At 42.1% G+C, this 26,173-nt stretch overlaps 1 protein-coding gene across 1 annotated transcript in view; it reads right to left on the bottom strand.

Moving 5' to 3' along the window:
• KSR1 (kinase suppressor of ras 1) overlaps window positions 1-13,323 on the bottom strand; it is a 37,699-nt gene extending 24,376 nt beyond the window's left edge. The window contains exons 1-2 of the mRNA XM_085310768.1: window positions 13,279-13,323; window positions 11,795-11,935 (exon numbers count right to left, since the gene is read on the bottom strand). Of these exons, the coding sequence (XP_085166894.1) occupies window positions 11,795-11,935; window positions 13,279-13,323 (186 nt within the window). The remainder of the gene's footprint in view (window positions 1-11,794; window positions 11,936-13,278) is intronic.
• Window positions 13,324-26,173: the final 12,850 nt, after the last annotated feature.

Below are 26,173 nucleotides of genomic sequence, written 5' to 3'. Positions count from 1 at the left end.
AGTAAAGAAATGAAAAGTAAAAACAGTGAGGGAAATGGCTTCTTTCATTGAAAAAATTAAATATTTTGACACAGAGCTTCCTCCTTGAGCAATTTTTTCTCCGCTAGAGAACCAGCCTTACCCATATCTTGCTTGAAAAGATGTTTGTGCAGAACTCTATGTACTACTTCATATGCCAGAGTCCCAAAAATAAGGTTTAAGTCAGGCAGACACAAAGGATAGAGGAGACGAAAAAGCATGAAATGATCTGGTATTTCTAGATACAGAGTTGAGCTGTGCTGCCTCCCTCCTCCCCCATTCAAATGTTTCCAGTACAAGTGTGCAGCAATTGTGGTTCATAAACAAAACCAGGATACCCAGGAATTTCCCTGAAAGTTTTGCCTAAACAAACCTCACTGCTGCCTACTCTTGCAATGAGATCACAAATTTCACAATATTTGGCCTCTTTCCTGAAGTTCCAACTCCCGGAATCGTGCTATGTAATACAAGTTTTTAGGCTTTTAATTAAAAGGGGAAATATTGTCTCACTGGCAATAAGAAGTTTGAAATCCTACAGATACTTAGAACTCCCTTCAAACCCTAAAAGGCTATACATCAAATTTGAATGAGTGCCGCTGAATGTCCTTTAAAGATTACATCTTTCTTAATACAACTGATGCCTTTGAGACCTGGCTCGTAACTTTTAATTTCAGCTGTGACTGTGCTACAGACAGACACCCAACCTTTGGAGTTTTGCATGAGGTAATACAGAGTAACCACGCAGTTTCCATTTTAAGTGACTGTTATCATGGAGCAAAGAAAAATAATAAAGCAAGAAAGGCCCAGAATAAAGTCTAAGAAATGCATCCTGTATCTTCGGTCACATGTCTTGTCTGGATGAAACACAAAATGCAGCTGACTCAGGAGGGCAAGAATTTACAGGCTCAGTAAACATAAAGTAGTTCCGTAGAGCCAGAGTTCAGAAGTTGTCAAAAATTTTTCTTTTTCTTTTATAATTGATATTAGTGGAATAATAATGGTACAGACAACTTTCCTGTACATCTGCACCTCCAAGATGCAAGAATAACCAAATCCCCCCAAGAAACCTTGTACTTGAATAACTTCCACTTGGATAAAAAGCAGGAAGCACTAAGCTTCCAGTGAGAAAACAGTGTGAATTCTGCTTTCCTGAGATTCCTAACCTGGTATTACATACTCCAAAAGGCCAAAGAGAAATCCAGGAGTTCAGAATATCTGAACTGGAACTAGAATAATTTTATTCAAATAGAAATATTCTCTGAGGATAGAAGTAAGTCTGGTTCCTAAAATGAAGAGATGAATCAAAACTGATTTGGTTGCTTTCATACAGGTAACTTGATCTCAAACATTCTGAAATGCTCAATAGTTACATTGAGTACACATAACTAAATTGTATTGTAATTTAGTAGTGGCCTACCAAAGTGATTGAGGGCTAGAAATAACATACCCTAATTCAGGCATCTCAGTGTTAAACACCTTAAGTTTGAGCTAATCATCCTAAAATCCATAGCTGAAATTTTCCAGCATGAAGACAGCTCACAAAAAGCCTCAATCAAAACTGGGCTGATAACAGTCAAGTTAAGCCAAATCTATCTTAGAGGTAGTTCTTTCCTCGCCACGCTCTGAATTCCTCTCCAGTGCACACAGACTAGCAGTTCACAGAGGCATCTTTGTTCAGCAGCATCACAAGGGCAGCGCTAAGATGCAAGTCTGCTTCAGAAGTCAACAGTCAAAACAGCTGTGGGACGAGCAAAGTGACACCACAGCGCAGAAGTGTACACTGGGTTAGCCAGTGTTCACAGGGGTACGGAGTCAGCCACTGACATCCTTCTACTGCCTGCCCCGACCCACCTCCCAAAACGGTTGTTATAGCACAAAACAGAAGAGGGCCTGCTAAACCACTGCTGGTGCCCTTGTGCTCTGAAGCATGGACATTTATGCTTCCTTTAAGCATATGGGAGAGCCAATGTTTTTTACAAAAACATTTTCAAATGTTTTTTGAAACATTTACAGAATGTTTCAAAACAAAAAAAAAATCTCATTTCATGTAGGTGTTGCTTTTATAGTTTTATAACAACCCGGATTGCAGCTATGTCACTCTTGAATTATCTTGAAACATTTCCCCACCACCACTCCACTCCAAGAAAACAACCCGGATTACTGAGCCACTGCTCTAGGTAACACTGTCATTCCAGATCCCAGTATTGCAACAACTTCCTTATCCTTTGCACAACACAAGTGTAACTGGTAACCTATTAGAGCTATTAGAAAGTGAGTCAGTCAAGTGAAAGATACTGCGGTCCCCTTGGCAAGTAACGCACCTCAGCCCCAGCCAGTGCCATCCACCCAGGCTTAAATGGTGAGCACCAGCAGCTGGACTGCAGGGGCACCTGGGATGGGCTGCTACAGCACAGCTGGGGATTTGGTTTCTTTACTGCCTTCTCTGTGGCAGGGTCCAGAACAGCCAGGTCCCACTGATCTACAGCATTAATGCTTCAGGTCAAGATTGATACAGGGGATATCCCGACTTGGCATCAACCAGTATTTGGGCTGGCAGAAAAGTCAGCCACAATGCTTTGCAGAGGCAGGTGTGGTATCAGATACTGAAAAAGGTTCTGTCAGTGCAGCTTAGAAATCACAGGATAGTCAGTAAACCAAATCCTAATAAAATATTTTTTTCTTGAAAATGCAGAGATCAGGAAAAAAAAAAGAAAWCAGTTTGCTCTGCAAGTGTGTCTACTAAAGTAGCTAAGATACAGTTAGGTTCTATCTGCTCACCTTTTTWCAAGAAAGGCAAAGTACAGCAGTTACCTAGTAGAATAAAATATTAGGCCTTCATACTGGAAAAAAAAGACGATATACTGAGCGTGTGCTTCAAGCTGCATCAATTTTATGGACTATTTTAACTTGCCCTAAGTTAGCTCTCCAGGTTTGGATAGTAYAGACAAGGCTTAACCAGGGAATTCTCACTCCCTACTGGAAGGGATATATGGAGCGGCATACAGACTTAACTCCAGACTGTAACAGCAGACAGATCAGCACACCCACGGGACAATTCACAAGCACAAGATTCTTGCACTCATAACCAGTGCAGATGCCTGGGAATGACCAGGGGGCAATAGTCACGGAGCAGGGCTGGGGCTTGCACAGGAGTGTTCAGAGCTTCACAGGCCTTTCTCGCATTCCCAGAGGTGAGCACAGGCTTGCATTTTCCTGAGAGAATTTAGCTCTCATCCTCATCCCACGGCAACCTGACGGTTAAATGGTTAAACTCCAGAATTATCTGTTCTTGTAAGTCTGAAAGTATTAAGTGCTTTTCTGAGTTTTCTTTTCTTTTCTTTCTTTTTTCTTTTTTTTTTTTAAGTTCAAACTCATGTAACCATGAATCCCTGACTTTCATTTTAATTCAAGCCTTCCTTATTGCAGAGAAAGACATTGAAAACAGTTTTAAAAAAAAAAAATCCAAACTGGTGAGCTTTCTAGAAGTGTCAGGACATTTTTTTCCTTAAGTCTCATTAATTTGCCAGACAATTCTATGGGTTTCACTTCCTTTAAGCAGGTCTGTTTGTTACCGAACCCAGTGTGTGGCCTGCTATGAAAGGCTTTAATGGCTCGCACCAGCCATAGCTGAATAGCGAAGGGCAGCCCCGGTTCTTGAGTGCTAACTTTGCTCTGCATCGCTTGCACACAGACACGCACCCTGACGAAGGGTCCAACCTGCTGCTGGCTTGCCTCCCTCCTGGACCTGCACAGAACATCCAATCCCAATCTACTCTTTCACTCAATAGTTTAATTTTAGAAAGATGGAATAGCAAGTTGTAGAGAAGTATAAGTACAGAAAAGGAGATTATATTTAAACAATCCCAGTGACCTTGAGCTGGAAGAGCTCAGACTTTCTGAACTTGCTGCCAGCCCCTATGACACGCGACAAAAGAAATAAGCTGCTGAAGGAGGGGAAGTAAGAGGCTTTCTTTAAACAGCCACTCAAGTGCAGCACATATGTGGTGGCTTAATATAAAATTGCTCAACCTGATCTCTGCAAGCCTGGCTTGATACAATTTATCTCTGTATTAGCCCCTGGCCAATGTGATAATGATGAGGGTCACTAGTTTAAGACAGCTCTTTAAACTGTCTTGGTTGTGGCTGGTGCTCTCACTCAGCTGCTGCCCTGAGGAGAAGAACATTCCCTGCAAACTTCCCTGCCTGTGGCCATCTCAGAGGACCATGTGGAGGGCTCCAACCTGCTCAGTGGGCTGCAGTTCTGGGCTCTTGCAAGGCAGTTACTCCCAATCTTCAGCACTGATGGTGAGAAATATGGGTCCAACAGACCTCTCTCTACCTGCTTCTCCTTGAGTGCTGTGGCTTTAAAATAACGCAGCTTACAGACTTGCAACATGGCCAAGCTAAGTACCATCTCCCTGGGTACACCTTGCCTTAACTACAGAATCCTGTGGTAGGGACCAAGATATTCAGATACTACAGCATCAACAAGGACTTGGGGGTGGGGGGAAGTAGGAGACAAACTTTCAGTATTTCAGCAGCTGCCAACAAAACCTAAAGCCTTGCTCACCACATGTTGCTCAGTAGAAATGATGCTAAAAAAAAACCCACACCAGGGAATCATTCCTTTTTAGAACAGGTGAAAGGACTTTTCTACAAAACCCATCTGCTCATCACACATAGAGACTGTGCACTTCACAGCATGCATGTTTAGAAGAAAAGCAAACCACAGAGTATCCAAGAAGCCATTGAGAGGGTACTCTGAATTAGCCATGAAGAAGGGTTCATAGTAGTGTAAGGGCTTTAATCTTGTCTGGTATCCAACTTAAATCCTCAAAACAAGGCAAAAATGCTGCTATCTATCTAGCACACCAGATGGGATATTTTTGGTAAAGATTCATTCCTGCAGATAAGCCTACAGAGCTAACACTACTGCTAGCACTCAGTAAAATCAGTCTGACCTGTCCCTCATCTTAGTAGACATGGCTGTTCCTGTAAAGCCAGACAGTTGCCAGGGCCTACATGCCTCCTTTTAAATCAATATCCTCACCAGTCATCCTCCCATAAAGAAGCAGATGCTAGAAGAGAAAGCCCATTACATAAGGTGCTTAATTTCCTGCTGATAGCTCTAAGCAAAGCACGTAAGGATGTGTTCAAGAACATCTTGTGCCTGCTAGTTTTTATTCTGCTCTGGCTTTCTAGAACCTAGTGAAGAAGGTACTGAAAAATGCTAACATTATTAAATTTCTGGAGAGTTTGAGCATTATGGAAAGCCTCTCACATGAAATTTATAGCTTGCACTAAGCCTTGAGTGTACACAGAGTTTTGCATAGCATCTCCTCTTCACTGCTTTACCTCTCAGAATACATGCAGATATTCCTTATGTATGGAGCTAAAAATCCCTTATCTGAGTTGCAAACGACAGTGCAGTAAGAAATGACCTGATGGATTGTGGCCTGTATTTTTCAGGACCAAGGTACTCACAAAACAGCGTAACAGTGCCTTTTAGATCATGGAATTACGCAATTTTATTTAATAGCGTGAGAAATCACGTATAGGGAAGTAGCGTATTGTATGCAGAAAAAGGGTTCCAGGCAGTTTCTTATCCATGCATTTTAGTGTCACGGCATCCCCATAACTAATGCTGAAACATCAGACATTTTTCAATAATGGCATATTCTTTCGAAGATGGTAGCAACAGGTAGAAGCAAACTGAATCCCTGCCTGGAATGAGTTCTGAATTCTCTGAGGGATCAATTCAATTTGTTCTTACTCATACTAAAATAAGCCACGCTGTCAGAGGGGGAAAAAAGGAAGCAACTATTAGAGCCTGGCCATTCTTCTTAGATCTGTACTCTGGACGGATACAGCAAGCAGTCCTTCCTAGGGGCAATCTGTAGCTCAAAAGGTTGTGTCTTATCTCCCAGCCTGGCTTCAAGGAAGTGGTGGGTGTGCACTCTGGGAGACCAGAGATACTCCCTCCTGCTCTTAACAGCAACTCTACACAGCAGGTGGGCTGGAGAGGAGCTGACAGTCCTCAGGGGAAGCCCATTCAGACTGCTCTTGGTGGACAGGGGAGCTCCTGTTTTGTGGGGAGGCAGATGCCACATTTTAAGTGTTTCACTGCAGATCTTGAGGGGTGGCATAAGCATCATGCTGAACTCATGGCACAAACACCTCACAGCGAGCAAGGCTGCAAAGGGCACCTGGCCCCTATGGCAAGGGGAGTGAACCCAGGCAGTAAGAGAGACATTAATATTTTCCAACAGCTGTTTACCCTTAGGAGGGGCCCTCACCTGGAACATAGAGAGAAAGATCCAGGTGCAGGAAGCCTGCAGGACAGAGTTTATTTGCATATACACAATCAGCACATTCAGGATTTCTGCTATTTAGCAGTTCAGTCAGAGCTGCTGCTGCCAGACCCACAGAAACCCCCCACAAATGCCCTAAGTCCTCATAGTCTGTTCATGTAGCTATCCTGACAGAAGAAGATGAGAGGATACATCTGTGGAAATGCGATAGGCTTAGGCAGATCTGTCCCTTCCATCCCCCCCAACGAAAGTAAGGAGGAAAGCACAGAAATGCTCCAAAAACTGATAGCACAATCTGCTACAAGCTAGATCACAGACCAAGCAAGTCAAACCACGTGGCATGGTTTAATATTGCCACCATGCCAATGCCATGTCTCCACAGACTTCCATAAGAGTAGTGGGAGACTCTTAACAGAGGATTCCTACTCAGGCACCCACCTTACTGCTCTGCTCCACAGTGTGTCAAGCGCCGTCCCCAGCTTCTCAGTGAACTACTCCTGACTATTTGCAACAAAAGGCACAGAAGCCCCAACCTCACACTCCCATCTCTGGCATAAATGCTAAATGGGGAACAAGGTCCATTTCACAAGCAAGCAGGAGTTACTGAGGGAAACTCCCCCTATACCCTGGGAGTCGCATACATTCTCCAGGCAGAACTGCCATAAGCCAGACCTGACACTGGTGAACTGTTTCACCTGCTCCCAAACATGCCCAGTGGTGGCAAAGATCTGCTTACAGCCAGCAGTTGCTAGGATAGGATTTGCCCCTCCCTGTACATGACAGTTAACTACACTAAAAACAGCTTTTCCAAACTTGATTGACTGGAACCCCTGCTTTGCAAAGAGTGAGACTAGTTCAAACATGTTTCAGAAGATAAGGAGATGACTATGTTCTTAAATTACTTTTTAAGATGGTGACAAACTATATGCGAGAACAAACAGAATACTGAAGTTTCTGGAAAGCACAAGGGTAAAGGCAGAGAAGAATTCTTTAATGCACCAGAGAAAATAAACCAATGGAATATTTTTATTCCTCTCTTGTTTTTGATAGAGAAGTCCCAAGCCCAGAACCAACTAACCTAGAGGTACAAGCGACCCCTTCAATCAGCCTTAGGTGGGGATAATGCTCTGTTTACATACTCTTTCTCTCCCACTCCTCCCCTCAAGTCTTGACCCCAGCTGTTGGAGGGAGAATGGCAATCCTGAGCAGTGTATTTTCCTAGGTACATTTTCAGAGCAACTTTCATCCTTTGGAGACCACTACATAGCTTAAATGCATCTCATCTCCCTGTCTGCATGGTTCCTCGTCCTACTTTTTATAGTTCTCAGTTCAAATATCTCCTTTCCCAGTTTCACTCCACCATATTTAAGTATTTGTGCATCATTTTCTGTGATGAGCTACACACATACAATGCTAATTCATCTCCAGAACTCCTAGTCAAAAACAAGGACTCCATCATTTCCCAGAAAATACTTTATAAGAAAATTACCGATAGTATTAGTCCACCTCCAAAGCAGAACCAGCTCCATGTTAGCCCCTATGCAGTATGATTAAAATCTGTGTGGTAGCTGATTAGAGGAATAGTAACAAAGGAAAAGAAACAGTAAAAGGTGGGGGGATTCAAAGTTTCCTTACCCCTCAGAAGGTGTATTCACAGAGAGCAAACAGGAGCACAAACCAGAAGCTTGTACGCACCACCTACCTCCAGGTCTGCTAGGTCCACACAGAACAACTCTTTCTCTCTTCGCAGCATGACTGGCTGACTGTTATCCATGTTCACAGGAGTTTTAGCTGTTGCCCAACGCCATAAACAGTGCATTGTTATTACTACAATCTCTTCTAGACTAAAGGATTTTACAAGCAATCATTATTCCTGTTTAATATATAGATTTTTCACAGAAAGACAGGAGCCCGCAATAATAACAGCGAGAGCTTTCAAGCTTCACAGTGTCCGCAGCAAGTCACTGAGTGAAAAAATAGGCTTCACTCTGGACTAAAGGAGTCAGCAGATATTCTAAATTAGAGTCGGTGCTCTATTTCTGACGGGAAAGCCTGGGAGCTTCTGTGCTTCCCCGCATGGCAGCTTTATTTGGGAGCAGGCTGGGGGGAAAGGGGAGGGAGGAGGAGGAGGGAGGGAGAGAGGGAGAGAAAGAGAGCATTGTTTCTCTAAGTGGTGAACTAAAGAACTCCTTGCAATTAGGCTGTTTTTCAAAGGTGTTATATCACAGATTAGCACAATCTTGAAATGCTCCTTCCAGCAACTCTAGAAATGCAAAGGAAATCAGAATCATTTAAAAAAGGAACAAAACATGAACTCAGGCCTTTCACCTGACCTTGGACAGGCAGCAGTCTCCTACACAGGCTGCAGGAGAGCCTTTCAGCTGCACTTGCCTCCTGTTTTGTACCTGCTATTTCTATCTAGCCCCCAGAGCTGGCCAGAGCAGGGCTCGGCTCTGTTGCAGTTGGACACTTTTGACGATCATGTAGGAGGAAAGTTTTCAAAGACTCTACAAGTATTTAACAACTTCTCCAATTAGTCTGAGAGCCTAAAAGTCTCACAGACAAGAGGGGTCTAACATCAAAATGTTATTACAATATTTGTGGGGTATTCCCTCTCCCTGTAGCACTCTTTGAAAGTGTTAGAAAAGAAACCCAGTGTGATTGTTTCAGTTTCATAGATGAACTAACAGCACCTCGGAGAGATGAAGTCATTCCCCAAGATTATCTTGCATGCCAGCAGCAGAACCAGGTATGGGACTCGGGTGTCCCAATTTTCACTGTCCACCTACAAAGCCATCTCTCTGAAAGCTCCCTAATCACCTCTCCCCCCAGTCACGTCACAGGCAGCATTCATAAAGTTAAGAGCAACCATTATATATTTCACAATAGTTAACCTATTAAAGCTCCTTCTGTCAGTAATTTCCATTTTCAAAGCATTCAGCTGAAATGCAGCTCACATGCTGTATGAAATCTGAGCTACAGCAGGAATGATCCCATGATACGTTTAACATTTCTTGCAGACAGCTCATCACAGACAAACATCTCCTGTGCACTGTCTGCAACTCATATACCCTGCTGCCATCTATGCCACAAAAAACCCAATAGTGGCTGCATTGCTATTTTCTAAGTAGAGAAACAATAGGACAAAGAATCAATGCAATAASTACAAATTCAATTGCTCTTCACAGCAATTGTTTTATTAGACCAGCTATTTCCATTCTCACAAATTAGAGCCTGTTCTGGGATGCCTAGTCAAAAGCCATTTTGACAGCCCAGTACATGTTGCAATTCTCCTGTACAACTAATCTGAATGCTACGCAAGCTGACTGCAGCTGCATGAAATGGATGCAGAACTTAAAAATATAACCATATATTTGGGATCACAGAGAAATTTAAATAAATGCTTTTTACACCTGTAATACTCCAGCCCTGGGAACAGAAGGAACACAGTTTATTACACTAGTCATTGGTTTGGAGAGGGTGGTAAGAGTGCATGAATAAAAGTAATAAACAGTTGGAAAATGTACTCTTCCTGACTTAGACCGAACATGAATTTGTTCACCCTTTTTAGCGACCACACAAATGGAAGGATGGACCGGACAGTGTTTGCTCTCTGAGTTAGCAGGATGTAGTTTGAACTGTTCTTCCCCGTCCTCCAATCCTCTCCACCTCTTCCCTTCCTCCAGTTCTGCAGGCATCACAAAGGATTTCAGAAAGAGCTACAAAGACATTCTTTTAAGCTCAGGCAATTCTAGTAACCCTAGAAACCAACAATAGCTGGGAGCCTGGCAGTCTGGCCACAGCAACAGGCTGCTATTCTGTTCTCTCCTTGTCATCCCTACACCTCTAGCTGTATTACCCAAACCCTAGCTAGGCTGCAAGGCAATCTCCATTTAAAGGCATCACATCCAATATAAATGTTAGTAAATGAAAGGAAAAAATTAGTCTTGAACTCATCCTATTTCACCAAAATCTACTTAATTAACATCAGCATCAATATGGAGTAACTTCCATGGAAATGTGCTGAATTCAGTCATTCAGTCTTCTTACAAGTAGGTTCCTGCTGAAGTCCAGGAAAATCTTTGCTTGTGTAAAGATCAAAGGAAACTGAAAGAGAACACTGGGACCTGGTCAGCAAAGCCAAAAATGTGAGAAAGAATGCAAAAAGCCTTTTCTTTGTGTAGCCATCAGTGGACTAAGCTCTACTTCCACTGTCATTAATGCTACACTGAACTGAATAGTCCCCAGTGCAGAACAGCATGGACCCAGACCCCAGGGAACAATCTGGTAATAGTGCCCTGCAGTGCTTGAGTTTCTAGTAATCACCTAAACATGGACATGATTTCAGGTTCTTCTTTAAGTGCACCAGAGAGAGGAGCTGGAGGTCTTGGTCTATTTGGTTACTTTTTATTTCAGTAGAAGTGTAAGATTATTTTGTGCAGTGAAGAGATTTGCAGTGGTCAGGAGTTATTTGCATGTTAAGAATTAAACCATAAAGAATTTGTAAAGATCAGAAGGAGCCATGGTCTATGAGCACGAACATSAGATGCCTGACACCAAACAGAACACCAAAGGAGAGTTATTCATTCCATTTTTTTTACACTGATGCAATGCTCTTTGATACCAGTCTGAACCAGAGACTTTACTCACAAGGCAGGGGGGATGTAATGAAAAAAATCATGTTTCTGAGCAAAGACTCCCCCCCACTCCAAATTCAGACCACAGCTTCCCACCTGTGCATTACTGGGGATACTGGGTACAATCCATTTGTTTTTGTAGTCTGAGTGCTGTGTGAGCTGTACGAGTTTCTGAACCATCAGTCTGGACCAAACTTGTAAACTCTGACCACTCTTAAGTTGGTTTAAGTTTAGAGGGAGATAATGCTACTGGCTGTCCTTGGATCTTCACTGATTTGTAATTAAACATACATCTTTCCGAAATGAGAAAACTTTTAAGCTTTAACAACTCTTTAACATTTTTGTCCATTTGTTGAGTGTGTCAGCACACAAAATTCTAACTCTAGATCCCTTTTTTTGGCCAGTATTGCACAGAGAAAATAGTACTATACAGTACTATTGTTATCTAAAACCTAGCAAGTGAATGAGTTATGGTGGCATTTCTGGACCTATCAGGCAGAAGATGAGGTTGTCCTGGTAATGCTGGATCTCTGTCTCATACTTATACCGAAAATAGGTATGAAGCTCTGCTTCAAATGCTATTATAAGACCACCTCTACCAACTCTTGGAGGAGAACAAAGCAAAGAGAGTATTTCACCACTCCCTTTGTGTGATTGTTGCTTCTGGGAGAGAAGCACCCTTTCCACCAAAGGTCCACATTCATACTCCCACGTTTCTACTTTCCCTGAAAATAAGTTGAGGAAATTAACTCACACCCAGCAGGCAGCTGGAAAGGTCAGACTTGACATGGTAGGAAGGCTCTGTGATGAGGGCTGTCTTCTCCTTACCTGTACAACTTCTTTCCTCACATTGACAATGTCTAACCAGTCGTTGAATCTTGGGTAGCTGTTGAGCTCTGCTGTCCTGTCATTCAGGGGCACACTCAGCTTACACTGCCGTTGTCTGTGAATGTAGTCAATAAGTTTCACCTGTTGGGATCCAGAAAGCAAGCAGTTAAATTCTCTGGGATAGGTCGTCTTTCTCTGCAATGTTTGTATGTACAACACTTAGCAAAATGGGATGCTGGTTGGTGAGTGGGGCTCTTTCATGCTATAACAATGACAGATTCTTACAAGCACTCACAGAAATTCATACAGTGAAGCATTTCGTACCGAGTATCTTTAGTCTGCAAAATTTCAGCAGAAGGCAGGACCCTGCAGGGTCTAACCCTGCAGGCCCCTTCTTTAAACTCATATCAACAAAAGTTCTCTGGTGTTTGAGTTTGATGCCAAAATATGAAATGGCAACCAAACCAATCAGTTACATTCTGTTTTTAGAAGTGATGCACACGTATATGCAACTTCATTCTAGATACTGTGGTATTGCTAGTCTAACCTGCAGGACTTCCTGTCCTCTCATCCATTTCTGCCATATGTTTGTTATACCCTTTTACATCTGGTCTTCATTTAGACAACAAGTTCAGTAAGACAGGAGTAGCCAATGGAATTCAAAGACTCTGAGACATATTATCTGACAGGCATTTCTGTCACAAAGCCAACAATAAAAACAATGATCTTAAAAGAACAAAAACTAAATCTTTTATTACCTGACCATCTCATGCCAAAAGCACTACATAGAAATTGTCACTTCAGGCATAGAAAAACAAAACCACAAAAGGAATATTATTTGTGCCTTATGTTTGCTTATCAAAAAAGAAAAAACCCTCAAAAGATTTCTCACTATGTCACAYATTCCCACTGGGCAGATTTAAGCTTCAAAAGCTTCTTAACAAAACAATGCCTCAAAGCAAGTTAGCTGATCCGTGTTTTATAAACCAAAACATGTCCTTAGTCAACTAAGAATTTCAGCATTTGGGATAAGATCAGACTACAAAATGAAAAAGGAAAAAACAAACATGAATTCTTTGTTCACGATAGTATCTCTCCTCTCATGTTTCTGCTCCAATATTTTTCGTCAGTGCATCTGAATGACGTTATATTGACTTGTACACACAAATTCAAAGTTACACGCAGGAAAGAAAATTTGATCATCTCCTCCTTCCCCAGATAAAGAATGTGTCAGATATTAAAAAGGAAATGTATATTGCATTTGATCTCAACTGAATGACCGCCACACTGAGCATAACGCTTTTGAGCTGCAGACCAGTTTGGAAGAGTTACTGCCTCCTAAAAACCATCTTAGAAAAACTGCAAATGCTAACTTGACAGTACATTGGAAGCACAGTAGTTAATGCTATTTGATGCACAGTTTGATGACAGTCAGGCAAGAAGTAGTGCAACTACTGATCAGCAATCAGAAGACCTATACTCACCCCTGAAATCCTGAGGCCAAAATTCCAGGCAATGGAATTAACCATCTCTGGAAGGGACTTAAAACCTCAAGGACCGAACCCCACTCACTCTCTCCATTTATCTGCCTTTTACTGAAAAGAGGAAATTCTTTCTCCTTCTCAACTTGTGTATTGTAACCCAATCTCACAAATGTCTAACTTTTGCATGCTTTTGCATGGCCACAACCTAGTAGTGAAGAGTGCTCTCCTGTGAAGTTAGCTAAGTGTTTCGTTTTATGAGCAATCTATCTACTCGCAACCAGCAGTACAACAGCAAGGTTCGTCTCTGCCCCCACACTTCTGAATTCAGGAAGCAGTGCTATGAAGTTTGAGATTTATCAAAACATGGATTGATGCAATCAAAACAGAGGAATTCAGACACTTCATACAATGCAGAGAGAAATGCAAAGCAGTATCACTCTTAAGAGAGGCAACTGTGCATTAAAAGGACTGCTGTATCCTAGAATACTCAGCCACTGCTTTGCATTTACAGTCTGACCACCCAGCTGAAACCAGAGGAACCTTCTAAGCATAACTTCCTAACGTGACTTTGGAGCATAAGACCTAACAGAAACTATCTTGGAAATCCCACTCAATCTTTCTCAGTCTCAGTACCTCTTTTTATAAAAAGAGATGGTGGTGCTTCCTTTTTTCCCCACCCTTTGCCTACTTTCTCTAGTCAGACCCAATGATCCAGAAAAGTGTGGGGCAGGTCCCTGCAGGCAACCACGGTTTTGCCGAGGCCAGCTGAGTTCCAAACAGGCTGGAGACCAGCTCAGCAGAAGCCTGGGCAGCCACGGTCCTCTGCCTTCACTTTATGCCAATTAGAGACAAGTCATCTCACTCTCTCATAGCACCATATGCTAGTGTGACTACATAACTTTTGATAAATGATGCAACTTGTTCTGCCTGTACCCATACTCTTAAGCTTGATTTCAGCTGTACTCTAGTGCATGGTTGTACCTTCAGTTGTACACACCCCTAAATTAATCTGTCTCTGGTCTAGGCATGCTCTGTTCCTTCAGAGTTGGCTCAGTGCGGACAACGGACATACACAATGTGGTTGGCTGGTTAACTTAGTCATGACCTTCTGCTTTCTCATTGTCATATGCATCTGCTCCTAACAGCCTATCCAAGGAGCTCTCTCATTCATTAAAATCACACTCAGGAGAGAAATGAACTTGAAATGCTTTTCAAAACATCTCCCTACTAACCGCTTGGTTTCAATTTTCTCTTCTGCTCACTGGAGTACTTTTCCCCTAGCTCATGCCTTGGCTTTGCATTTATGCATTCTGACACAGTACAGCCAGCTGGACTGCACTAGATGCATACCTACTATACAGATCTCCCCAGCAATTAAAAATAAGCCAGTGCACAYCCTGGGGGCAACTTAACTCGCATTTATTAAGGAGAAGAGCCAAAAATACTGTCTCACACAGTTAAAGAAATTGTTTTACAGTTTAGACTGAATGCCGTCATGGATTTCAACTGTGATTTTGCCCATCTGTTATATAAAACCTTTTTAACAAGACCCACATTCTCATCATCAGAGATTCATTCCACTCAAGGTACTTGATTCTGTTCTTACTGCACACAAATGTAGCATGTTTGCATCCTGACTTCTTCCTTCAATAGATGTTAGGGAGAAAGAGAATAGAATGAGAAAGGGAGACCTTGGCATGGGTGAAGACAGAAACAGGATAGTCAAAGTCCTGATAGGAAAAATGAAGGCAGTACATCTTTCCTTCTCAAAGACATGGGGATCTTGGCAACCCACAGGCTGAAAGTGAGGTTAGCAAGGAGCACAGAGCGAAAAACAGGGCAACAGGAAGGGAGAAGAACTGGTATGAATAGAGAGGGAAAGTCCCCTAATAAGGGACACAAAGAGGAATCTGCTGGAATTTTGACGACTAGGTAGAGCTCCCAATATGCCAAAAGCTCAGCCTATGTAAGTTAAAAGTACTACAGCCTCCTGGCTGTGCAATAGATACGTTGTGGAGATGGGAGGGAAGGCAGAAATCATCCAAGCCTTCCCTTTTCTGGAGGCCATTCCAAGTAATACTCAATAGCTATATGCACTTTGCTTTGATATACAGACTGCAACTACAAAACCCAGCCAAGGGCAAACAACACAGCTGCACATTTTGAAGCCAAAGTATGTTGAATTCCCAGGGTGCTGCAGTATGTTACTGCTTCTTCCCCCAGGTCACCTTACCCCTTCCCCATTCCTGGGCATACCTCAAGGTTGCTGAGCACCTAGAAAAAGAAGAAAGGTTGTTTGCACAGTAATTTTGAAACTGGTACAGCTAGCTGTGACAGGCCTATGTGTAAAAGTAACAGTTTGGTTCCCCTACCTGATTGTAATCTGCTATTTTAGTGCAGGACCTCCTATCAAGCAAGCTTTATTTTCCTGGAAGAAGGACAAGATGTCAGCACATTCTCTAAAGCTAGAGCTCCAAGCTTAGTTATATGTAGCACTAATGATATGCAAATCCCTTAAAAGTAGCATATGACCCAGTACAAAGTAGACAACTTCACACATTGACAGTGGCAAGAAAAGGTTAGGGAATCTCTGTTCCAATACAATGGTGGAAGGCAGAATGGACTTAACATCTATTTACCAACAGAAATCACAATATAAATAAAAGAAACTATCCATAAAAATGTATGACCCCACATAATCCTATTACAATCTCCACAATGTCAGTAGGAGGACTGCATTCTGCTTTGAGGTAGGGTATTCTGGAGGTACTAAGAGCCACTATTGTTACACTCCCCACAAAAGTTCTCCTCACCAGTTTCAGTGCAACACTGGGGAAGCATCCCATTTAACGGGTAAGGCAATGGAGCTGGACTCCACATTCACCTCTGTTGCTGGTCTGCTGCATGACCTTGAACAAGTTAAATAATCCATTTCGTCTCCCATGCTGCATGTGTCTTGGCCTGTTTGGACTGAATAAGCTCCCTGGAGTAGGTGCTGTTTCAACTATTTTTGTTCTGCTTAAAATAATAGGGCTGCAAATATTTGCACTTAATGAGGCTCATCCATAGCACAAACTCCTAAAAGGACACTTCAAGAAAGTACTCAATGCAACACAGATTTCAGTTTCAAACTTTTCTCCTTCACTGGGCTATAGCAAAGATACAATGCTTGAAAATGGAAAAAGTAGCCTGACAGCACAGATCTAAGTATCTTAGATTGCCAAGTCCAGTTTTCCCATGCTAACTCCCTTCCATTTACTCTTCATGTCTAAAGTTATTTTCCTCTATTCCTATAAATAGTATATCTACATTCTCTTCCCACCCTAGATACACCACGCTTCTCCCCTAGGATGAATCTCACTTTGTTATTTCCTGCCCAGGCTTTTAACTAAACTACATGGCTTGGCTTTAATAGCTTAGCTGTTACAAAACCCTTTTCTGAGAATATAATAAAACTTCTGGGTTCAGTGACGCACATAAAAAACCCACAAGCAGCATACAGGTCTCCAACCACACACTAGACAGAGAGATAAAGCCAGTAGTAACCTTCTCACTGCCTGGTTCCAAACAGCATATCTTACACATACAAAATAGCAAACCCCACAGCAGAAGAAGTGATACTCCAACTACCTTAAATCCACAGAAATGGGAAAGAACAAAAGCAGAGAGAGGATATGGAGCAGCTGGAGCATATTACTACTTACAGGGGTGCTCCATTASAGCCCTCCTTCTCTCAGTCTGGTGCAGCTGATGGCCAGGACCTGGTTCTCATTTGCTGTAAGAATTACACATGTTGGAAGGTATGGTCTTGGATGCACATTCACCTCCTTCTTACAGCACTGTTACATTAACATCCCTTTACAGCATATGTGAGAAACAGACCCAGAATCTTTCTGAAAAACAGCCAAACTTTTTTTTTTTWWWAAAAAATACAAAATAACCAGCCAGGCCTCCTGAGTTGTAAGTTTGCCTGTACCCATGACCTCCAACTAACAGCTGGAAGTTCTGATGACTACAAACTACAAACAAAATATCACTCTCTCTCTCCTCCCCCAATACACCCCCACAGTCCCCGCACACGCACATACACCCTAGTTTTTCAGCTGGACATCTGCAGATATGACACAAGAAAGCAACGGCATCTGTAAAACTGATTCAGTGGCATGGTACCATAGTACTACCTGATACCCTTCAGAATATCAACAGTCTGAGAATGAGTTTTATTCAGACTTGACAACCAGATATCATATTTTCACATTTTCTCCCTCAGAGCTATAGTGTTCTGCTCACCAATGCCTAGGACTTTTCTTGACGACTTGAAACCTATCAGATACCAAGTTTAGAAGAGTTTTTTTGCCACCTCCAAATCAGACAGTTGTTATTGCTTAATCAGTGAATCAAGCACATGTTCAAAAGCAGAATATGTGTCCCTATCCCAGCAGATGAAATCTGACAGAGTCTCAGAGCACTTCAGAAGATAATAAATATGAGCTTACACTACTGCTTCCAAGCCTACAACCACTTAGTGCCTTGCAGTTTAACAAACTGGTCCCTGAAGTTTTAAAAGGACGAGATCAATGTATGACCCTGCTGTTACATGTGGCTAAGAGAAATGCAAATCATCTATCTTCCTTCAGACAGGAATTAATCAGGAAGGAACTGCTCTATTAACCTCCTGCCAAGAACAGGGCCCAGAGGGCAAGGGTGCACGCTTTGAAGCATCAGACAATAGCTACTGCTGGTAGCAGGACACTGGACTTGCTGGATCAGTATCTGATACAGCAAAGGAGGTTCTGCATTTCTACCTTCTGAGACAGAAGACAAAAGTCCTGATTGCAGGGTTTATGCACAGGGACACTGGGGGAAGTAAGATGAGTCATCTTAAGGCATCCAGTGAAAGTGGATACACTTCACACCTTTAGCTGACTTGCATCTATTTTCCCCAGTGCCATTATATAGGCAAGCCCTAAGTTAGACCAAAAAAAAGAGCAACTTGAGCAATGAAGAAAACACAGAAAGTTCAGAATCTGACTTGCCAAAATTAAGTATCTCTAGTCATGCTCAAAAAGCATGTGAGCAACTGATAAAGATCTCCACAACCACTCAGAGATCAACAGCAACGTGAGTGCATTTCAGGACACTTTTTTCAAAGTCATCTGATCTGAAAAAGAAAAAAGGTGCAATTGAGTTGGTCCATGCAAAGGAAACAGCTAGTATTTCATTTTTACAGAGCAAGCTATGCTCTATGCTAGGCTGCTTCCTTTGAAGTATGAAGGCAGAGAACTGGGGGGAGAACCTGTGATCTGAACAAGAGCTCAGGACACCCTCGTGCAGATGGCTGGCACAACAAATTAATGAACTAACACCTTCCTCACTTAATTGGTGCAAAGCACTGACAATGGTTTACTCTGCAAGTACAGCCTAGCTAGGAGGGTAATTACTTGGCACTTCTGAGACACAGTTGTCACCATCTGCTCTGCCTCAGGTTCTCATCTTTGAAATAACTGTAAGAACAGACTTTCACAGGCTTTTGGAAAGGTGATTACAATAGAGCTGATAAGGCACCTGGATACCAAAGTAACGGACCAAATACCAAAGCGGCAAACACCAAAGTGGTGTAAATGCTGGTTGGTTTCTCCAGTTTCTCCTTAATTAGCAGAATATAATTAAGGCAGATCTGTACAGCTTGTAATCAGAGTGCTGTTGAGCCTAAAAGCTGATCTAAAGCCAGAAGAGACTCAATGAAAAAGACAAGGACAAAGCACCCAACCAGAAGAGATAAGAGTAAGGCCAAAGAATCACTACGCAGAAATAGCTTTGTGGTCTGCCTGGTCCACCCCAAGGACTGTGCACAGAAGTAAGGAGCAGAGGCATGGAGGATCACAAAACGTGGGTTCAACTCTCAGCTCTGTCAGGGATCTGCGGACACGAGGCAATCCACTTCTCATGTGAGCCTGTGAGTCAACCATCCTAAACAGTTCTGCTTCAAGAACTTATGCTTTGCAGTACCTTCCAATTAACAACAAGTTAACTATATTTGCAAATTTTTACTTCACATAACTGAACTGTTCCTTCKGTACACTTGTTCTAAGCAGCTGATTCATTTGAACAGCTCCCAGCTATCTAAATGGTTATCATCATCAAGTAGCAACTGAAGTCTTAGAAACTCTGATTTCTCCTCTATGTTCAGAGGTCTAGCTTGTTGTGATGGTCTAAATGAACTGTCCTTTCCAAACAGCAGCAAAACCCAAGTGTACCTACAGGTTTGTGACTCAGCTGATCCTACATCACTCCGAACTGGTACACAGCCATCACAAAAACCTCTGAAAGGAAGCCGCCTCCATCTTCTTCTGAGCACTTAATGCTCCTTGAGGCCTGACATCAGTTTTAGTAACAGTGTAACTAATGTTCTTGAAGAGATGATGTGTCCCTCTAGCTGAAGCCCAAAGTGTGAATTAATTATTTAGGTATAAGGATATCTTAAAACAATGTAGAGTATTCTCTTTCCAGTACTGGAAGACCTAAACCAATGAAAGTTTTCAAGTAGTTTAACAATATATGGCTGGTGGAGAGTGGGTCTATACCATTTTAACATTACATATGCTCATTTTGCAATGACAACTGCTCCAAACTTGTTCATAGCACATTTCCTTCAAACAAACAGAAAGCCATCCTTCTCATCTGTGCTTTCATTAGGAGTGCTCCGTTTCTCTAGTGAATCCTGATGACACAGGAGTCAACTGGAGAGTCTTATAATCTCATGTACTGCAGAGCTACCTCAAATCCAGCATGAATTTCAAACAGTCCTTTTCAAGGCTGGCACAAGGGCTGCATAGGGCAGAGCACAGAACCCAATCTAAGAAAAAAAGATGCAAAAACAGGCAAGGACCGTTTCAAGGTACGATCTAAATCCTGCAAAATGAGGTCACTAAATCTCTCACCCATATAGTTTTACCCTCCAAAACAACATAACTGAATCCACTAAAGGATGATATTTTGATATGTATGTTCATCAGACAGGGAGAAGGTGAAGACAGCAGATAAAACAGTACAGAGAAATATTTAGTAGCAGGTATTTATTGGAAATGGTGCCTAAGAAAAGGAGCTTGTACGCATGGCCGACACTGACTTGCAGCATGTGCAATTTGCAGTCACATATTTGTACCAGACTGACTTATTCAGCAAGGAAGCATAGTCGAGCAAGCAGGACTCTTGTCCAGCATACGAGACCTGGGTTCTAGTTCTGGTTCTGCTGCCGCCTCAACAGACCACCTGTTTCCTCGCACCTGTTTCACATTCACCTCTCTACAGATTATATAAGTTCAGTCAAAGGCACAGGTAATGGAGACTCCTACTATCCAAAACCACAGGCACAGACCCCTTGCAAAAAGGAGAGCAAAACAGTGCTGCTGTTTTGAATGCCAAATATAACTTCTGAATGTTAACATACTCACAAGACCCCATGCAGTAACATCTTATTAAAAATAAGAAAGTAAGAGAAAGAAGGATTATAAGAGATTTGCACAAAATGAAGGAGCAGTTCTAAACACAAGTCATGAAAGATCTAGTTTTTAGTTGTCTGATCTAACCAATAGATCACAGCAGCATTAACTGCTATAGAGCTTCTAAAAAGCAGATGAAATCAGGACTATTACAAGGATGGGAATAGGAGCTCTTAGCAACGTCAACATTTTGCGTGCACAGCTCCACAGGTTGTACCATGCTACAGTGAGCATGAAGCTGTGCTAATTTACCTCAGCTGAGTATCTGTGCCTGGAGTGTCCATCCCAGCTTATTTGCAGCAGCTACAAAACAGAAACATCTGACAGCCTCCTTGTTCTGCTTTGGTGTCTGAGTTGGCTTACAGACTTTTGGTTTTGCTCATTAACGAAAAGGAAATAGTTTCTCAATGCATTGCTAAACAGGACCCAGCACAAAGCAGCAGTAAAGTGTACAACCAAGGTAGACTCAGTAAAACAAACAAAAAAAAGTTTTAAGAAAAAATAGTAAGTATAAGCGCAGAGAGAGGTGGAGAGATAGGGAGAGATGGAGGACCAGATGGATGGATTTTCCTTTGAACCTTCTGACTGAAGGCTGTCACAAGAACAGCCACTGCCTAAACAGTACAGTATGTTATTTCTGTTTTGTCAGATCATGTAGACAGCATCCTTTCTGGGTCACTTGGAGGCCATGTACCATCCCTTTTCTCCCTACTTTTTTTTTTTCTTTTTTTTTTTCTTTTTATTTTTTTCCTCCACAATCCCAGAATCTGAGAGCTGTAAACACTCAGCTGGGGCCTTTGCAGCTAAGGGTGCGAGTGGGAGGGACTCACTCAAGTGGTTCCCTGTATCCAGTAACACGACATTCTTCAGAGATTTCATCCTAGGGAGGCACACGAGCCTCATGCAGTTGCAGGCATAGTCCTCCACTTCAGTATCAGAGGTTTCACACCCAGTGCACACTAAAACTGAAAGTTCTCCCCCTTCCTTTATAACCTGAGGACGTGCAACTGCAACAGAACAGTTACAAGAGCTCTGCAACACTAAGAACTGCACCTACACTCTTATCATTTGTTAAGCACAACCATGCTGCTGCCACATCTGTCCTGCAGCTCACCTTCCTCTCAACTCAGATTTCTCTGCAGCACCCATCTAGCTCAGCCTTTGCCTCTTTAGCTCAGCCATGTTTCATTAAGCTTAACTGTATTTCGGTATGGAGCACAGAAAGACTAATTCCTCTCCCTGCACAAAGATACTGAAGGATATCTTTAGTCGAAATTGACCTAAAGACCCATTAAGGTTTCGCATCCAATCATGAAATTAATGCATGAGTCACTCAGCAGGCTCATGGCTTCACCCTGCTATGCAGAATGTTTCTGGCCAAACACAGAACATCTCCTGTTCTCACTTGTTTGGTTCCATCAGCAAAGTCCCCAAATTCTGTCTCTGTTCACATGCAGCCTAATCACAACCAGCTCCAACAAATTTGTTGGCAATCAGGGAGAATTTCAGTGTCAGTCAGCAACTTGGGCCTCAGCAAAGGCTTCACAATGCCTAGTTCAACAGAAACTTGGCCCCCAACCAAGGTCTTTAACAAAATGATAAACAAACATCTGTCAGAAATGGACCAGGCAGAGCTAATCCTGCCTTTGGCAAGAGAGCAAAAAGAGGATCCCCTGAGATCCATTCCAGGGCCTTTATGCCTTAAAAGGTAGAGTGGTCCAGTGCCTGTGACACTGACCTTCATCACGCCACTGAAAGAGAAGAAATCTGGAAAACCTTAAGAAATCTAAGATTTCAATCTCCCTGCCCCAAGAGAAAATAAGCCCCCCCAAATTATTCTTGACAGCTGGGGAAACCTAGACTCAGATCTTTGCTCTCCTTTATTTTTCCTGCATGTCTCTGAGTAAAACACTGAATGCCAGATCCACTGCAAATTTCAATAACGAGTTAGGAACCTGTGTACTTTGATGGTACTGCATCATATGGTCTTCAAGTCTCAGTTCTTGGTTTGTTAGAACGCATCATGGTGCTACACTACTTCACYAAGCTGGGGAAGAGAGGGAAGTCTGTGAGTGCTCAGATCCTAATGTAACAACAGCTTCTCAAGGTAAATCAGATAAAGAATCACTTGTTCATGTTATCTGCTGTAGCTCATGAAGTTATACAAAGGTAAATGCAGCCTAAATATAATACTAATACTATGCTTCTCCCTATAATTGTTCATTCTCTCAGCAAATCCATTGCATCTCCTCTCCCAGAGAGGAAACTACCACTCTGTTCCCCCTGCCAGCTTTAAAATAACTGCAGCTACAAAGCAGCAAGTGACAGGGAGAAAATTATAAATGGTTTATAATTTGGAGAGTAAACACAGGTTCATTTTTTATGAGAAAGTGTGTGTGTGTGGGGGGGGGGTTACAATCCACGGAAGTCTTTGTAAAATTCCAAACTTATGTTCTCTATCATTTTTATGATGACACTACTCCTTCTCACACATCTGCAAATAACTCTTAAGTATAATCAATCTTACAGGGAGGGAGATGAGAATTAAAATAAATAAATAAATAAATCTTGTGCATTGTAAACTTCCAGTGCAAATAAAAGAGTAGAATTTACAACGAAAAATATAAAGCCTGACATTTCCTTCAGCAAGGTCAGGAAGGGAATGACTAACCCTAAGTCTCCTTCATAGTCTTGCACTTTCCTTTCCTCCTCATTGCAAGCCTCATCCTGCATGGTACTGAACACCCACAGGTCTCATCTTGTGTCCCCAAGACAGCTATGCTACTATAATTATACTGATACTTAACAATAAAAATGTAGTTTACTATTGCTGTAGCGTTTGAAATTTTGATTTGGAATAAGAGAGCCTTTGACAAAGAGAATCAGACTTCACATCATTAGAGGGGCAGGTAAAGAAGCCTTAAAGCAATGGAAAGATGTTGTTGGATAAAATCTGAATCAAGCCCACAGTACTTTTTCGTAAAAGCATTTGCAGTTTTTACATCTTTCATGCTCCATATTCTCCTTAGGAAACATTCTTCCTACTTCTCCTCTGTCTCCTCCTCTGCAATATGTATACTTAATTATTACTTTCATCTTAAAGTAATACTTCTGATTATCCAGTGATGAGTAAGTTTAGCAGTCTCTAGGGTTCAGAATTTCTGCTTGATCTCTTGCTTAGATGACTGCATCAGAGCAAGGACACTGCTGAGTGAGAGTGATCAGAAAAGAGAAAAAAACAGGCATGCTTGGGAGAAAATAAAAAGCCATTGTTACAAGTCTGCACGCTATTTTGTAATGGAAATACCCCCCTCCTAAGGGAGGGGGGAGGAAAGACAAAGGGATTCTATGTTGTATTTCTCTGCCTGTGAACTGACGATTCTCAGCACTGGATACAAATTCATTCCTTAAGCCTTGAGATTTTTCACTGCAGCCAACAAACACTTCATATTTCTGCAAAGATCACTCATGGTGTTTTTAGACTCTCTTGATTTACAGTACAGTATTTCATCCTGAGCTTTTCAAAAGAAACCTCCCTAAGTTAGGCATTACTGAAAATACTAACTTCCCTAGGATGTTTTTGAAAATGCAGATCCCACACCTGTACAATCAAAGATGCTAAATGCTATTGGTATTCTGCTACACCTCCTGCTACGTGTGATACAAAACACTGATGGGGGTAATTCTCCCTATAGTACTCTTCCAGAGTATTAAGGCCAGAAATACTGCGAAGGCCTATAAATGTTTGAGAAATTCAGCAGTGCAGCAGATAGCTTAGTATCTATCTCCTAGACACCAGGTTTGTGCCCACATAGGGCTTTCCTAAGGTTTGGCTCAGATAGTGGTTTGAAAGCTAGACTACATCAGATTTCCTTCCAAAGCTCAGCTGTTCCCAAGATCTCCACAGAGGTGAACTTCTACCCTGCTCAGCCATCACATGATGAGTGAACAAAACAGCAGGATCCCCTAAGTATCTGCAGTCTTTCTTTAGTATCCAGACTCTGAATCCCAAACATCTTGGGTAGGAAAAACTCTCTACCTCTACCTTCTTTATCCATTGCTTTGTTTCTCTTGTGTTTTGGCAAAGCAAATTCACAAATTCAACTAGATTGTTTACAGTATACTCTTGAAAGCACAAATAATAAACAGCAGACTATTATTAGCTTTCCAGCTGTGACCTGATCCAAAGAATACTGAAATTATTGGAAGTTTTCACTGATTTCCAAGAATGTGGATTAGATCCTGTTWGTGTTGTCTGTTACCTAAACAATGCCCTTGCCTGGGCTGGCATTAGAGCCCTGCCCTTGGTTAGGTTAGAAACACAGGCAGCTGTGAGCTCAATGCAAAGAGTTTGGCTAGCCAAGCTGGTCAGCTGGTTAGTATGTCATGTTCTGGAGTCTATTTTCACAGACTACCTGCAAAAATCTTGCATGATGAATATTGCCACTGCCTATCATTGCAAAATTGGAACACAAAACCAAATTAAAAATTCACCCCAGGAAAAAAGTAAGACTTTTGATCCTTATAGCACAATGGGTCCCAATTTCAACCTCTTTTCAAACCACAAGGCTAGAAACATTTTTAATGAAAGCCGAAGTTCTCACATAAGCCAATGACTACACATCATGAGACTTGCAACAGGCTCTGGCAGCTGATGACAGGGTGATTCCTCTGTTTTTGTACATCCTTTTCCCACAGCCACAAGCCCGTTGTCCACAGCCTCCGTCACAGAGACATGCCTCTTCAAATCTAGGTATCACCAAGCACTCTGAAGAAAAACTGCACAGAGAGAGAGATGCTGGTCACAATTAAGAGCGAAGGGAGAAAAGAGAAACATCAGTAACAGGGCTTCTTCAGGCTAGACTGGGCAAAACACATGGAAAAATACCAAACAGACAACACAGAAAGAAGTATGCGTATCAGAAAAAGGAAGTGCCTGGTAAGTCTCTACAATTGCTAAGAGAAAGGGAGAGGACAGAGCACAGTCACCCAATAATAGGAAACTACAGCATTACTCACTACTTTGAGGACTTGCCTGCCCTTCTCCCATTCCATCTACTCAGTAGATGGCCGAGTTCTTAAAAGCACCTACTAAAACTAGATTTCTCAGGACACATCCACCCACTAGCTCAGCAATGCAGTTACTGCTATCCTCTGCTTCAGTAAAAAAGCACATGGCATTTTAAGCAAGCCTTTCTACCTTAAACTGTAGCAGGGCATCAGTTACAGCACTGCTGCTATGGATGTGGTTGCACAGCTACGTTTGTTGCCCTACCACAGGATGACATCTGCAGGGGCAGGATTCCCAAGAATTCCACTGCTGAGCTGCTTTCAAAGTCTACTGCAGGAAACAAAAGCAAATCTATCCACATGAAAGAAAAGACAGTTCTTAA

The sequence above is a fragment of the Rhea americana genome, unplaced genomic scaffold, assembly GCF_003343005.1.
Source record: "Rhea americana isolate MKP2758 unplaced genomic scaffold, rheAme1 scaffold_325, whole genome shotgun sequence".
Taxonomy (NCBI): domain Eukaryota; kingdom Metazoa; phylum Chordata; class Aves; order Rheiformes; family Rheidae; genus Rhea; species Rhea americana.
The sequence above is the reverse complement of the archived record's forward strand: the minus strand, read 5'-3'. Positions and strand labels throughout refer to the sequence as shown.